This window comes from Oncorhynchus tshawytscha, linkage group LG16 (assembly GCF_018296145.1).
Source record: "Oncorhynchus tshawytscha isolate Ot180627B linkage group LG16, Otsh_v2.0, whole genome shotgun sequence".
In the NCBI taxonomy this organism is placed as follows: domain Eukaryota; kingdom Metazoa; phylum Chordata; class Actinopteri; order Salmoniformes; family Salmonidae; genus Oncorhynchus; species Oncorhynchus tshawytscha.
In genome coordinates, this window is record NC_056444.1 from 52,982,182 (window position 1) to 52,996,127 (window position 13,946).

At 42.8% G+C, this 13,946-nt stretch overlaps 2 protein-coding genes across 3 annotated transcripts in view; one reads left to right on the forward strand and one right to left on the reverse strand.

The window, feature by feature from the left end:
• Window positions 1-3,013: 3,013 nt before the first annotated feature.
• On the forward strand, window positions 3,014-9,191 carry ybx1 (Y box binding protein 1). Of its 2 annotated transcripts, none has more exons than XM_024400414.2 (8): window positions 3,014-3,308; window positions 5,020-5,083; window positions 5,347-5,380; window positions 5,515-5,604; window positions 5,992-6,330; window positions 6,967-7,052; window positions 8,079-8,359; window positions 8,995-9,191. In XM_024400414.2, exons 1-7 carry the CDS (start codon window positions 3,029-3,031, stop codon window positions 8,323-8,325), a joined length of 1,140 nt encoding a protein of 379 aa, XP_024256182.1. In that variant the 5' UTR covers window positions 3,014-3,028; the 3' UTR covers window positions 8,326-8,359; window positions 8,995-9,191. The 2 variants fall into 2 exon arrangements, with proteins under 2 accessions (XP_024256182.1, XP_024256183.1); XM_024400415.2 differs by having other exon boundaries at window positions 5,992-6,267.
• Window positions 9,192-9,422: 231 nt separating this feature from the next.
• The window catches only part of arhgef16 (Rho guanine nucleotide exchange factor (GEF) 16), a 36,354-nt gene continuing 31,830 nt past the window's right edge, over window positions 9,423-13,946 (reverse strand). The window contains exons 13-15 of the mRNA XM_024400413.2: window positions 12,207-12,271; window positions 10,203-10,304; window positions 9,423-9,798 (exon numbers count right to left, since the gene is read on the reverse strand). Coding sequence (XP_024256181.1) covers window positions 9,659-9,798; window positions 10,203-10,304; window positions 12,207-12,271 — 307 coding nt within the window. The 3' untranslated portion in view covers window positions 9,423-9,658. The remainder of the gene's footprint in view (window positions 9,799-10,202; window positions 10,305-12,206; window positions 12,272-13,946) is intronic.

Genomic DNA, 13,946 nt, shown 5'->3' on the forward strand with positions numbered 1-13,946 from the left:
TTTCATTCATTCATGTATAATAATGATTGATCCCACTTAAAATGACTAAGGCATAATGAAACCTTCACCGTTCATCAGGCCTATATAGATGCTTCAGAAAACATTCATAAGCAATTGTTTATAGTTATAAAAGGGTGACAAAAGGCTTGTGCCGCTGTCATATTTGGCAAATCACTAGAAGGACCTTTTAAATCCCTCATATGACTTTGCTTAGGCCTTTGTGATTTGTGAAAGATGTATGTAGTGCTTCAAGTCGTTGTTAGTTTAAAATGATGAGGACCAACATTTTATACAGACCTACAGTAGCGGTCAAATTTGGCCACACCTACTCATTCCAGGATTTTTCTTTATTTTTACTATAATCTACATTGTATAATAATAGTAAAGACATCAAACTATGAAATAACACATGAAATCATGATGTAACCAAAAACGTGTTAAACAAATCAAAATATATTTTAGATTTGAGATTCTTCAAAGTAGCCACCCTTTCGCAAGAGTGTGCAAAGCTGTCAAAGGCATTCTCACAACCAGTTTCAAGGTAGTCACCTGGAATGCATTTCAATTAACAGGTGTACCTTTTATTAAAAGTTAATTTGTGGAATTTCTTTCCTTAATGCTTCTGAACCAATCAGTTGTGTTGTCACAATGTAACGGTGGTATACAGAATATAGGCCTATTTGGTAAAAGACCATGTCCATATTATGGAAAGAACAGCTGAAATAGGCAACGAGAAACAACAGTCCTTCATGTCTTAAAGTAATGATGGTCAGTCGATCCAGAAAATTTCAAGAACTTTGAAAGTTTCTTCAAGTGCAGTCGAGAAAACCATCAAGCGCTATGATGAAACTGGCTCTCATGAGGACCGCCACAGCAAAGGAAGACCCTGAGTTAACTCTGCTGCAGAGGATAAGTTCATTAGAGTTACCAGCCTCAGAAATTGCAGCCCAAATAAATGCTTCACAGATTTCAAGTAACAGACATCTCAACATCAACTGTTCAGTGACTACTGTGTGAATCAGGCCTTCATGATTGAATTGCTGCAAAGAAACCCGTACTAAAGGACACCAATAAGAAGAGACTTGCTTGGGCCAAGAAACACAAGAAATGGGCATTGACCAGTGGAAATATGTCCTTTGGTCTGATGAGTCCATGATGATATTTTTGTTTCCAACTGTCGTGTCTTTGTGAGACGCAGAGTAGGTGAACAGATGATCTCTGCATGTGTGGTTACCACAGTGAAGCATGGAGGAGGTGGTATGGGGGGTGCTTTGTTGGTGACACTGCCAGTGATTTTATTTAGAATTCAAGGCACACTTAACCAGCGTGGCTACCACAGCATTCTGCAGTGATACGCCATCCTATCTGGTTTGCTCTCAGTGGGACTGTCATTTGTTTTCCAACAGGATAATGACCCAACATACCTCCAGGCTGTGTAAGGGCTATTTGACCAAGAAGGAGAGTGATGGAGTGCTGCATCAGATGACCTGGCCCCCACAATGTGGAGTAAATTGGGGGGTGAATGTATCACATGGGAATGTGTGAAACTCACTCCGCAACCTGAAGTGTCTTGCACCGCTGAATCGCTAGCTTTTCAGGGGGTGTGACTTAGAGACTTCTGGAGGGTGGTCAAGTGCGTTTGTGAGGCAGAGGTCCTGGGTTCCAGCCTCTGTATGAGTTGAATCAGTGCAGTAATCAATAACAATGTAATACTAAAAATAACATACTCTGTCCATGGGCTCCCCTTGGGTGCACATTTAGTTTTTTGCCCTAGTGTAACAGTATAACTTCTGTCCCTCTCCTCGCCCCAACCTGGGCTCGAACCAGGGACCCTCTGCACACATCAGTCACTCACGAAGTCACTTACCCATCGCTCCACAAAAGCCACGGCCCTTGCAGAGCAAGGGGAACTCCTACTTCTAGGTCTCAGAGCAAGTGACGTCACCGACTGAAACACTATTAGTGGGCACCACCGCTAACTAGCTAGCCATTTCACATCCGCCACACTTGATTTTCTAATAATCAAAGTTTGATGATGACTTGTATCTTTACAAAATTGTTTAGCTACAATGGGCGGAATCGATTATGATCAGTCGTGTGCCACAGGTATATGGCCTGGGACGTGAACGCACAAAAGTGGTGAGGGAAGAACGCCTTCTCAAATCGAACAGTAATCTCAGCCATGTTGTCATCAAGGTGCAGCTTCCAGAAACATCTCTCTTCCATAAAATATGTTTCAAACTAGTTTTCATTTGGAAGGCAGATAACTTGATAAAAACACTATCTCTTTTGCATGTGAAAACACAGAATCCTACTCATTACTCCACATGCTCCCACGTCACTTTGGTTTTGAGCCGATTTCGCCGTGGGCTTTGAACAGGGCAACTTTTTTTATTTTTTTTAACCATTTGAGTCAGCCCGGTTCCAAAACGTATGCAAATCAACTTTCACCCGGTGCAAAACTCGCTTTGCCGGGCCAGATTAATCGAATCCCCTGTCTTGGTCGTCTGTCTGGCTCTAGCTCATAGGTCTGGCTCTGTCTTGTAGGCGGTGTTGGTTTTCGACATCATTTCTCTTGTACCAATTCATTTTCAGGGCAGCCATATTTCTGAAAAACTGGCAACCAATGAGGGGATTCTATGAATCTGTCCCGAGCGCCCGGTAGACGTTTTTTGCTCCGGGTGAAATTTGATAGCATTCGTTTTGGAATCGGCTGACTCCCGGGCGTGAGCCAGGTGACCTGCTCAAAACCCACAGCGAAGTCTGCTCAAAACAAAAGTAGCACAATTAAGCACGTGGAGTAATGAGTAGGACTGTGTTTTTTTTCAAAGTGATTGTTTTTGATGATAACGCTTGATGTGACTTTCCAATTAAAAGTCGTTGGCAAATTCAAAAATATGTACGTTACTTTCCCGTTCACGTCACGAGCCATAGACCGGTGCCCTGCGGTTCAGTATAATCGAATCCGCCCATTGTTACGTTTATCGAGAGGAAATAATTGACCAATTATATTAGAGTGGGCGGGACTATGGCTGGGGATAGTCCACTGCATAGTTTTTCGTTCCTCCCAGTTCGATCGGCAACGGGAGAGAGGAAAGTTGAGAGCCCGAAGGCAGCAGCCCCCACCACCGCCGGCCCAGGTTACCATCTAGCACCGGGAAATACACTAGAGAGCCACCGCCGGCATTACCAACCAGAAACCATGAGCAGCGAGGCCGAGACACAACAACCGCCGGAGCCTGCTGTGGATTCGGAGAGCCCACCCAGCCCGCCAGCTACAGCTTCCGCGGGGGATAAGAAGGTCATCGGTAACGTTAAGCTACATAGCGTTAGCCAAGTGGAACATTATTGAATGCCAAATTAGATTTTATTGGCACGGTAACGTTGATTTCAACATGAAGCATACTAGTTATGTATAAATAAATGTAGTTAACTAACTTAACTAGGATGGCTAGCTTGAAATCGTTAACTAAAACGAACGTTATGTTCACATCAGATGTAGGTTAACTAAAGTGCCAATTCAAAATGTCAGTTGGTGTAACGTTTTTTTACTTAGCTGACGTTACACAAATTGTCAGAATTGACTAACTATGGTGCTTATATACTATTACTAGTCAGTAGGCTGACCATATCTGTGAGTCAAGTTCCGAGGTAATGAATACTGGAAGTTAGCCTTTCCTCCATATCCGCTGTCTCAGGCATCTGTCCTAATAGTGATTTAGCCAACCGCAGATAGCCTTTCTGCTAAATGGCGTGAAATAGTTTATATTGGCCTTGTTCGTGACCGATTACCGGACCCCCAAAAAGCATACTGGTTGCACATAAAATAACACAGATCCAATGCCCAGGATAGGTACTATACAACGTGTATTTTACGCAGTTTCCATTTCTAAAGTAGTTGTAGCCCTTTTCTAGGGAGCTGGAACAATGAATTTGAGGCCAACGACTGCACCACAGAGCCAGGATTGCAAACGTATGATATCCCTTTGTTTGCGGAGGTGCACATACTAGCTAGGTGGTTGGCTTTCTTGATAGCCATCGTGCTAAGGCAGCTAGCTACTAACGTTACATTGCTAAATTTCGATAACTAGCTAATGTTCACCTCCCCAAATTTGTATTTTATGTTAATAACTTAAGTTGCAGATGGAGTAGCTAGCCAACCAACTAGCTTCCCATTATGTCGAGTGGATAGTGGCGACCAAAATGTCCGCCTCGATGTTCGGGATTCTAATCATTTCTTTTGTCCAGCTTTGGCTGACAATTTCACTGTTATCGCGCCTAAAACCTTACCCATCACCCGCGTAAGAAATACTCACTCGGTGCCCATGTGGGTATTTATTTGAGTTGTTGAATAACAGGTTTAAGCATCCTGGCCCGTATCCAACCACATGGTTGAGACCAAAGGCAATCTGCTAGCTAAGTTAGCTACAGTAGCCATGTAGTTAGCTAAGCTTGCTTGCTAAATCGCTAGCTAGCATCTTAGGGCGCGACACCACGTGTAAAGATTCGAGCACTTCCTTGTGCGCATTGAAACGGGGGTAATGGTTTTGCATCTCTAGTTCCGGGCAGCAGATGATTATCCGCCCAGGCCACACATTATACCAGACACACTCTGATCAGTTGTGTACATGGCGTAGAACACATTGAACTTCTAGGTTAGTACTGGTAAGCTCTGGCCTCATAAGACCCTCGTCACGTAGGACGGTCATTATTGCAAGCTAATAATATGCGTTGGACCATGCCATAGCAACTGGCAGACAAACACCAAGGGTTTAGCGGCGGAATCTATAAAAAGCTCAACAGTTAATTATAACTTGCTTCCAGTATATTTTCCTAACCTGGTTGCTGTCTGTAGTCTTCATTATCAGTCTTGCCATTTGATTGCCCACATGAAGTGCTCTTGACCCATTCCCCCTTTTAAGTAATTTGATTGAGAACGAAAGCAGCTAGTGTGCACGGTACATCTTTGCAGGGCTATTTATTATAGTTGGTAACGCTGCTACATTTTGTCTTTTTCAGCAACTAAGGTTTTGGGTACAGTCAAATGGTTCAACGTCAGAAATGGCTACGGGTTCATCAACAGGTATGTTGCACCCTCCTGGGCGTGTCCAAAAGCCGCAAATATGTAGTGTGTGTAAGAACATTCTCAATCCTATTATGGCTTTGGTTTGCTTACAAAGCTGGGAAGCAGATTTGGCTGTCCATAGCATGCTCTTGTTGTCGTGTCACAATTAAGCCAGGTGGTTCTGTTTTAAAGCTGTTAGCCTCAATTATAAAGTAGACATATATTCCAGTGGTTTTTATTGGCTTAAATGTAACCAATCTCTTCCCCCCTTCTATCACAAGGAATGACACAAAGGAAGACGTCTTTGTCCACCAGGTAACAAGCTCAAAATTCTCCATGGATCGAGTAATGTATAGTGTAACTTTACCCCTTTCCAGGAGTCAAAAACAGATTGCAGTTGGTGTCCCAATGGCAAAAGTTTATAACTAAATGCTATGTTTTTCTTTTAGACTGCCATAAAGAAAAACAACCCAAAGAAATACCTTCGCAGTGTTGGAGATGGCGAAACTGTGGAGTTTGATGTGGTTGAGGGGGAGAAGGTAGTTGCAGGCTCATATACATTAATATGCCTTAATGTATTTTGGGAATGTTTAAAGTTTGAAATATGTGAGTTATATATCTGTCATTCTCTTTGAAAGCAAGTCTAAGTGGTAGAGCTGCTCTGTGTGCTTCCCATTTAGGTGTAGTTTTACTTACACCAGCTGAAAAAAAAATAGTTCTGGTTATGGAAAATATATTTCAGTGGTTTTGGTGGAACAATCATTCTCTACACAATATTTGCTTGTTTTGGTGCAAACTATATTTTTGGCGATCAGGAAATACCTGCGTGATTTCGGCTTAGTGCAAATTTACTCTTAACATCACGTACCTCAGTTATGTAGTGTGCCCCCCAGTGGTCCGAACTGTGTGTTTGATTCTCTTCCCAGGGAGCAGAGGCAGCCAATGTGACCGGCCCAGCGGGTGTCCCAGTTCAGGGGAGCAAGTATGCAGCTGACCGGAACCGATACAGGCGGTACCCCCGCAGGAGGGGCCCAGCCCGTGACGGCGAATACCCGGACAACTACCAGAGTGACGGCGAGGGTGAAGGAGAGCGCCCCCCCCGCAAGAGCCGCGAGAGTGCTGAGAGTGCCCCAGAAGGAGAGATGCAGCCGCAGCAGCGCAGGCCCCCCTTCCCCGGGAGACGGCGCTACCCCCCATACTTTGTACGTAGACGCTACGGCCGTCGGCCCCCGTACACCAACGCACCTCGCGGAGAGATGACTGAGGTACGCTGTCACAGGCACTCCTGAAGCAGTCCGGCCCCGTTCCAGTGATGTCATACACACTCTCATCGAACACGCGCGCTACACTTGGTTTTGGCCGGACAAAACCAAACCTCAAGTGTATTAGTCAACAGACAAATACAGGTTCACCAAAATAGGTCTATATACTGACAGGACCTAAAGTTGTCTCCAAACAACTGGTCAACAGACTACAATTAAACCGTGAGGGTATTGGTCAACAGACCAATACAAGTTGACTAAAATAGGTCTGTCAATCCGTCACAAAAACCCCAAAGCGTTACACCTGCTGTTGATCGCACACGCGCAGAGACTAAAATCTAATATAGTGGCTGGTGATTCTTTCTATCCAGATAATAGGTAGAATCTACCACACTAAGGCAAAACTGGAAAAACAGGAAAAGTGCAAAACTGGAAAAACAGGGAAGTGTCTCCCCACAGAGGCAAATTAATTTAATGGTAGCTAAGCATTGTCAGTCAACTGTAATCAGAGCATATCTTTTCCTGTTTTTTCACATTCTTTCTATACAATAGTGAGTTTCAGACCCGGATCTAGGTTGAGTCAGGACTTTGTGAGCCTTGAGTGATTCATGACTGTGACTAACTCTTGTTTGTTTTTAGGGTGGCGAAGGTGACGAGAACCAGGGAGGTCCAGACCAGGGAAACAAACCAATGAGACAGAACTACTACAGAGGCTTCCGACCAAGGTTCGCATGTTGTGTTTATTGACACAAGGCTGCAAGAAGGGGTTATAACCTCAACACGAATGGACCCAGAACTTAATTGAGCAGCTGACCTATTACAACAGTTTACCAAGATGATTCCTATAAGTATTATGAAAGGCATGACCCTGGTGAATTGACCAAACTATGTTAAATGATTCCAGAACCAAACAGTCTTTGTAAATATCAATGCTGTTGAAATGATGATTTTCTCATGTCTCTTCTCTGACATAATTAATGGAGAGAGCATAAACACCTCTGATCTCAGCATGTTCACATTTACGTGCCCCTCAACAACCCTGTTTAATTTGAGAAATATTTGTTTCCATTTTGAGTGTCATTATTTTGTCACACCTGTGGTCCATGTAATGAGGCCTTTTGCTCTGCCAGTATGCCTCAATGATGAACCTGTATGTGGGCATGGTATTTAATTTGAACTTAATCAGAAATGATTGAATGCCAACACTTGTTTTAAGCTCAAATGCATGCTGCACTGCTAGCCTGTGGACAATTCTTTACTCGTTTCAACCAAGGACAGATGATTTTTACACACTCCAGCACTCTGTGGTCCCGTTCTATAAGCTTGTGGCCTACCACTAGCTGAGATGTTGGTCATAGATATTTCCACTTCACAATAACAGCACTTAGTTGCCCGTGGCCGCTCTAGCAGGGCAAAAATTTGACCAGCTGACTTGGTGGTTGCATGCTATGACAGTGCCATGTTCAAAGTCACTGAGCTTTTCAATAAGGCCATTCTACTGCCAATGTTTGTAAAAAAAAAGATGACTGAATTTAATTTCAAGTGTCCGCATACCTGTCTCAGTTCAGTCTTATTTAGCAAAAGATCATACATTGCAGTTGAGGAACAATTGGAATATAATTCTGCTTTGAAATGTAACCACACTTGAGGAAATGGTTCCATCTGGTAAAAATGTAATTAGTGGTGATTACATTTCAAATTCCCGGGCCATCTTGAGGCAGATGTTAAAGTGTGTCCCTCGACTCCTACAGCAGGGGTGGCGGTCCACCCCGTCCCAGACCGGTGCGGGACGGCGATGGGGAAAACAAGGAGAACCAGGATGGTGATGGTGAGAACCAGGAGCCCCGCCAACGCCGCTACCGCCGAAACTTCAACTATCGCCGCAGACGCCCACAGACTGGCGGCAAGCCCCAGGATGGCAAGGAGGCCAAGACTGACGGCGAACCATCTACAGAGAAAACGCCCGCTCCCGCGGCCGAGCAGGGCGGGGCTGAGTAGAAACTGCCGGCATACCATCTCTACCATCGTCCGGGTGAGTCCCCAACACACATTGCTACTCGGCATACCGGATTTCTGGGGGAATTTAAAAATATGCAGCAAGCATGCTGGATTAGCTTTCAATGCAGTCAAGCTTAGTTTATTCAATATGGGACTGCAAGATTATTCATGGTAAAACGTACAAATAAATGCACAACTTTTTTCCACAAGCACGCTGGCATTGATATTGTATAGGTTGGAGAAACGGGTCCTTATTCCTTAAAGATCCATTTCAATTTAGGGATGTTTGAGTAAGTACATGCATTCTTGTTGCATCAAATAAATAACCCACATTTTAGGACCACAGGCTGCATTAAATCTGCTTGCGGGCAGTCTGACCCCTGATTCAGTGGAAAAGTCCATCAGATGGCCATTGGGCCAGTTCACTCGTTCTAAAGCCAGCCTCAGTCTGCACTTTCTATTGACACTGCTCCATCGCCCAATGCAGGGGCAGAATGAGGTAATGCCATGGGTTTGATAAAGCAAACTGGCTGCCTGATTAGTCCTGCCATTGTGCCATGTCTGATGCTGGCGTCAACCTCTGCCCCTGTTGCACATTCATTTAAGTTGACTGGTGCAGTAAAGGGACCAGTAATGTATTTTCTTTAACAATCCCTCTTTTCTCTACAGTTGTCATCAAGAAGAAACAAAGATCTGAGCAATAAGAAACAGATTTGACTTGACGATCGTCTTAAGCTTGCACCATGAATTTGACCAGATTACCACCGATTGCCTGCAGAATCTATGCAGACCTGTTTTGTTCCATTATTTTTGTGACAGCTATAAAAAAAAAAAAGTTTGGGAAACGGCAGATGTTTTTCTAAAAATCGGTCCTAAGTTTTTACACCAAATGGTTTTTAAAAGTAATTTGATATCTGGTCAGTTGACATTTTTAAATAACTTTTTATGTATTCAAACATGAATTTTAACAACGCAAGCTCAAATAAAAAGTCAAAGGAGAACTGTGGACTCAACTGTTTGTTTTGCACCAATGGTCTGCGCTGTCCAAATACATGACAACCACTTTCAATTAATCAAAGACTTGGTTGGGTATATACTGTAGTTAAGAATGTATACAAGTTTTAATATTTATTTGGCACTTGCAGGCATCACAATTAACATTGATGGAAGGCATTACTGACACTGTCCCACCACCATGGCATGTTTCAAATGTAAAATAGAAATACATTTACAGAATAACTGACATTAAATTCATACAACACTACCATGGCAGCTACTTCCTGCCCAAGCAAGTGAGGTCTGTTGCTGATATGGAGGCAGGGATGTTGGTTGGCTAAACGTTGGTCTCCTTGCGCAGACGCTTCATACGCTGTACATTGTTCTCCATGGCAATGCGGTTGGTGATCTCCGTGGCACAACTGGCAGGAAACCAGCCTCTCTCTCCATCCCTCATCCTCTCCCCCTGGCACCAGTCTACAACAGGAAGGAAGATATTTTGCTAGCAATATGATTTAAGATGATCCTGACACTTATGACAAGTCAATGCATTATTTGCCTTAAAGCAGCAAACTGCACTTCATGGTTTCACTAAAAAGCTAAGGGATGGGGTTTGAGAAGTAACCACAAATTCAGCCAGAGCTATGGATGCAAGGACTGACATGGGTGAAGCTATACTTTCAATTCAAACCAATTTAAGTGTGAACATTGAGTAAAACGAGCTTATTTGGGGTACGACAGCTGAGCTCAGGAGGCATTTCTTTAAAATCAATGGGTACATACTAATTTACAAGTCCAAAAATTGATGCAGGTTGCCCCTTAAGTGTTAGCACTAGGTTACTTGTTTTGACCAGGACCACTTGTTTCTATCCAGGACTTACCCTCTTCTTTCTGCAGGAGGATGACTACCTCTGCTTGCTGCAGGCCTAGCTCATCTGGCTCCTTGGGCATGTAGGCTTTGGTGGCCTCGTACTGCGGCAGGCCTGAAACACCACCATAAAAAGGCCCACTAAGTTAACCAATGTCATTGCAGTGGAAAGAATGTAGGAAAGCAGATACATGTAGTTAGTCACATCTGAAATTGTTGGCACCCGAGAGAAACATGTTATTGTATGCTCAAAATTGTTTAACAAGTAATGATTCATAGATAAATTCAAACATTTAATCTGCATTAACATTCTTTAAGGAACTATTGTGGCTTCCTGTTTCACTGAGGTATAGAAATGGATACCATGCATGTAAAATCCCTTCTGCTGTTTTCCATGGTGATGGTTGACCTTCATAAAATAAACAGGCAATGGGTACGAAAATTGCAAACAAATTTACCACTAGGGGAACAATTAAGTTTGGTAGATGACTAAAATACTTTGGCCTTTTCTTTGGGAGACAATGGCCACAGGCTCAGACCGAAGTACGGCCCTGGAAAGATTGTGGTCTAAGATCCCAATATGTACTAAGTGATGTTATCCTTTTCAAGAGGAGGGTATTGAAAAACAGGTTGCAATTTACATCCATGTTTGAATTTTAATTGTATTAGTATAAAATAACACTTCCCAATACAATGTAGCTCAGTATTTGAATAATTGAAAGCGTTTTGTGTGGAAATCCATGAGCTGGCGCACACCCCTGACTAATGGCGAGTAAACTGTCAGATTTAAAAATAGGACCTCCCGAGTGGCGCAGTGGTCTAAGGCATCACCACAGACCCAGGTTCAATCCCAGGCTATGTGCAGCTGGCCGTGACAGGGAGACCCATGAGACGAAGCGCAATTGGACCAGCGTCGTCCGGGAAGGGTTTGGCCATCCGGGCTGTTCTTCACCCATCACGCTCTAGCGACTCCTTGTGGCGGGCAGAGCGCGTACGGTGTTTCCTCCGACACATTGGTGCGGCTAGCTTCCGGGTTAAGTGTCAAAGCAATGCGACTTGGCAGGGTCGTGTTTCGGAGGACTCATGGCTCTCGACCGTCACCTACCAAGTCCGTACACGAGTTTCAGCGATGGGAGAAGACTAACTACCAAGAACGTGGTAAAACCATTTAATGTAAATAGTCAAGCATTCATGATATTACCCTGCAGAAGGCACTGATCCCAAAACATTGGTTTACACAAATTACTGGGAGCCTACTGTATATAGTGTGCAATAATTTTTATAGCATGGTCTTTTTTGCTCATCTTTATCAAGGGTGATTGTATATGCCATCAGGGTCTTCAATTTGAGCCAAAAGTTGCAAGTAATTTGATAAGGGAAAACTGGTGTGCCTCAGGAAAGTTTATTCCATCAAGTTGTGCTGCAGTTCAGAAACGGTTGGAAACCGATATACTGCTTATGTTATCTACGGTAAATAGCCAAAAGATGGCCAATATCCAGTGGTGGACTAGTGAACTACATGTAGTTCAATTACTAGTTTAACTACATTTTGCAGTAGCTTGGTGGTAGTTTCATTAAATTCCAAATATTGGTAGTGTTTTCAGTAGATATTTACTGATTTCCCATGTAGGAGGTCAAGATAAACCACTACTTTTTTGACAAAAATAAAATAGGGTATTATTGCCCTTCACCCATGTCTCAGCATCAGACCTGCCTAATTCAAATTTGAAACATGTTTGTGTTGAAAAGGCCAAATTACACATAAGATATGACCCCAGATTAATCTCTTGCCATTTAATCAAGAGATTTCAGATTTACATTTGATTTTTCACAAAGTAGATCACTAGATCCAAAAGTAACATCAGTTAGAACTATATTTTTATTAAGGGCAGGTTTAGTGTAGCTTAACGTCTTCCAGTGTGAAGTAGTTGGTCAATTATATTTTCAGAGTAGTTTCCCCCAACACTGACATCACCATTCAGCATCAATCAAGGTAAATTGTATCTAATAATCCTACCGTCTGCACTGGTCCTGTTCTGCTTGTGCTCCCGGAGAGCACTTACCCAACGAGCGCGGTCGTCCCTTGAAATTAAGACAAAGATCAGACACTCAAATTATTTAAAAGAACACGCCATTGTTCGTAGAAACTGATTGAATCAGTGGTGCATTCCAAAGCATGGGGAAAGTGGGTGAGGAGAATGATAATCAGTTTCACTTTCAGTGAAGATGCTTTACAGACTATCCTAACCCTGAACTTAACTCTGACCCTCATTTGAAACCTAACCGTAACCCTAGCAAGCAGTTGCTTAACAGATATGACCATCTGTAGAACATCTACAGATGGACAATCCAAATAAGGTGAGACCTCACTTTGTTTCCAAAAATGCTAGCCATAATATTCTGGATGTTGCTGAACTACTAGTTAATGAATTTTAAGCTAAAACTATCCCTATAAACATGTGGTACAGTGCATTCGGAAAGTATTCAGACCCCTTCCACTCCTAAACAGGTTTTTAGAAATGTTTGCAAATATATTAAAAACCAACTGAAATATCACATTTACATAAATATTCGGAACCTTGACTCAGTACTTCGTTGAAGCACCTTTGACGATTACAGCCTCGAGTCTTCTTGGGAATGCTACAAGCTTGGCACAACTGTATTTGGGGAGTTTCTCCCATTCTTTTCTGCAGATCCTCAAGCTCCGTCAGGTTGGTATTTTATTAAGATCCCCATTAGCTGTTATATAAGTAGCAGCTACTCTTCCTGGGGTCCACACAAAACAATACAGATCATCATTAGACAAAAACCGCTCAAGGACAAAAAACTACATACATTTAAAAAAAATTTTTTTTTATAGCACACGTAGCCTACATATCAATGCATACAAACTGTAGGTCAAATAGGGCAGAGGCGCTGTGCCACGAGGTGTTGCTTTATCAGTTTTTTAAAACCAGGTTTGCTGTTTATTTGAGCAATACGAGATGGGGAAGTTCCATGCAACAAGGGCTCTATATAATACTGTACATTTTCTTGAATTTGTTCTGGAGACTATGAAAAGACCCCTGGTGGCATAAGTGTGTGTATGTGTGTAAGTTGACCATGCAAACAATTTAGGATTTAACACATTGTTTCTTATAAAAAGTAGTGATGCAATCAGTCCTCAACTCTTAGCCAAGAGAGACTGGCATGCATAGTATTTATATCAGCCCTCTGATTACAATTAAGAGCAAAATGTGCCACTGTTCTGGACCAGCTGCAGCTTAACTAGGTCTTTCCTTACAGCACTGGACCACACAATCAAGATAAGACTAAACTAGAGCCTGCAGAACTTGCTTTTGAAGTGTGATGTCAAAAAAAAGAGCTTCCCATCTTTGCAACCATGAATCTATATGTTTTGACCATGACTGTTTACAATCTAAGGCAATGCCAAGTAATTTAGTCTCCAACTTGTTCAATCGCCACACCATTCATTACCAGATTCAGCTGAGGTCTAGCACTTAAGGACTGATTTGTATCAAATACAATGCTCTTAGTTTTAGAGGTGTTCAGGACTAGTTTATTACTGGCCACCCATTCCAAAACAGACTGCAACTATTTGTTAAGGGTTTCAGTGACTTCATTAGCTGTGGTTGCTGATACGTATATGGTTGAATCATCAGCATACATGGACATGTGCCAGTGGCAGGTCATTGGTAAAAATAGAAACGAGTAGAGGGCCTAGAGAGCTACCCTGCAGTACACCACACTTCACATG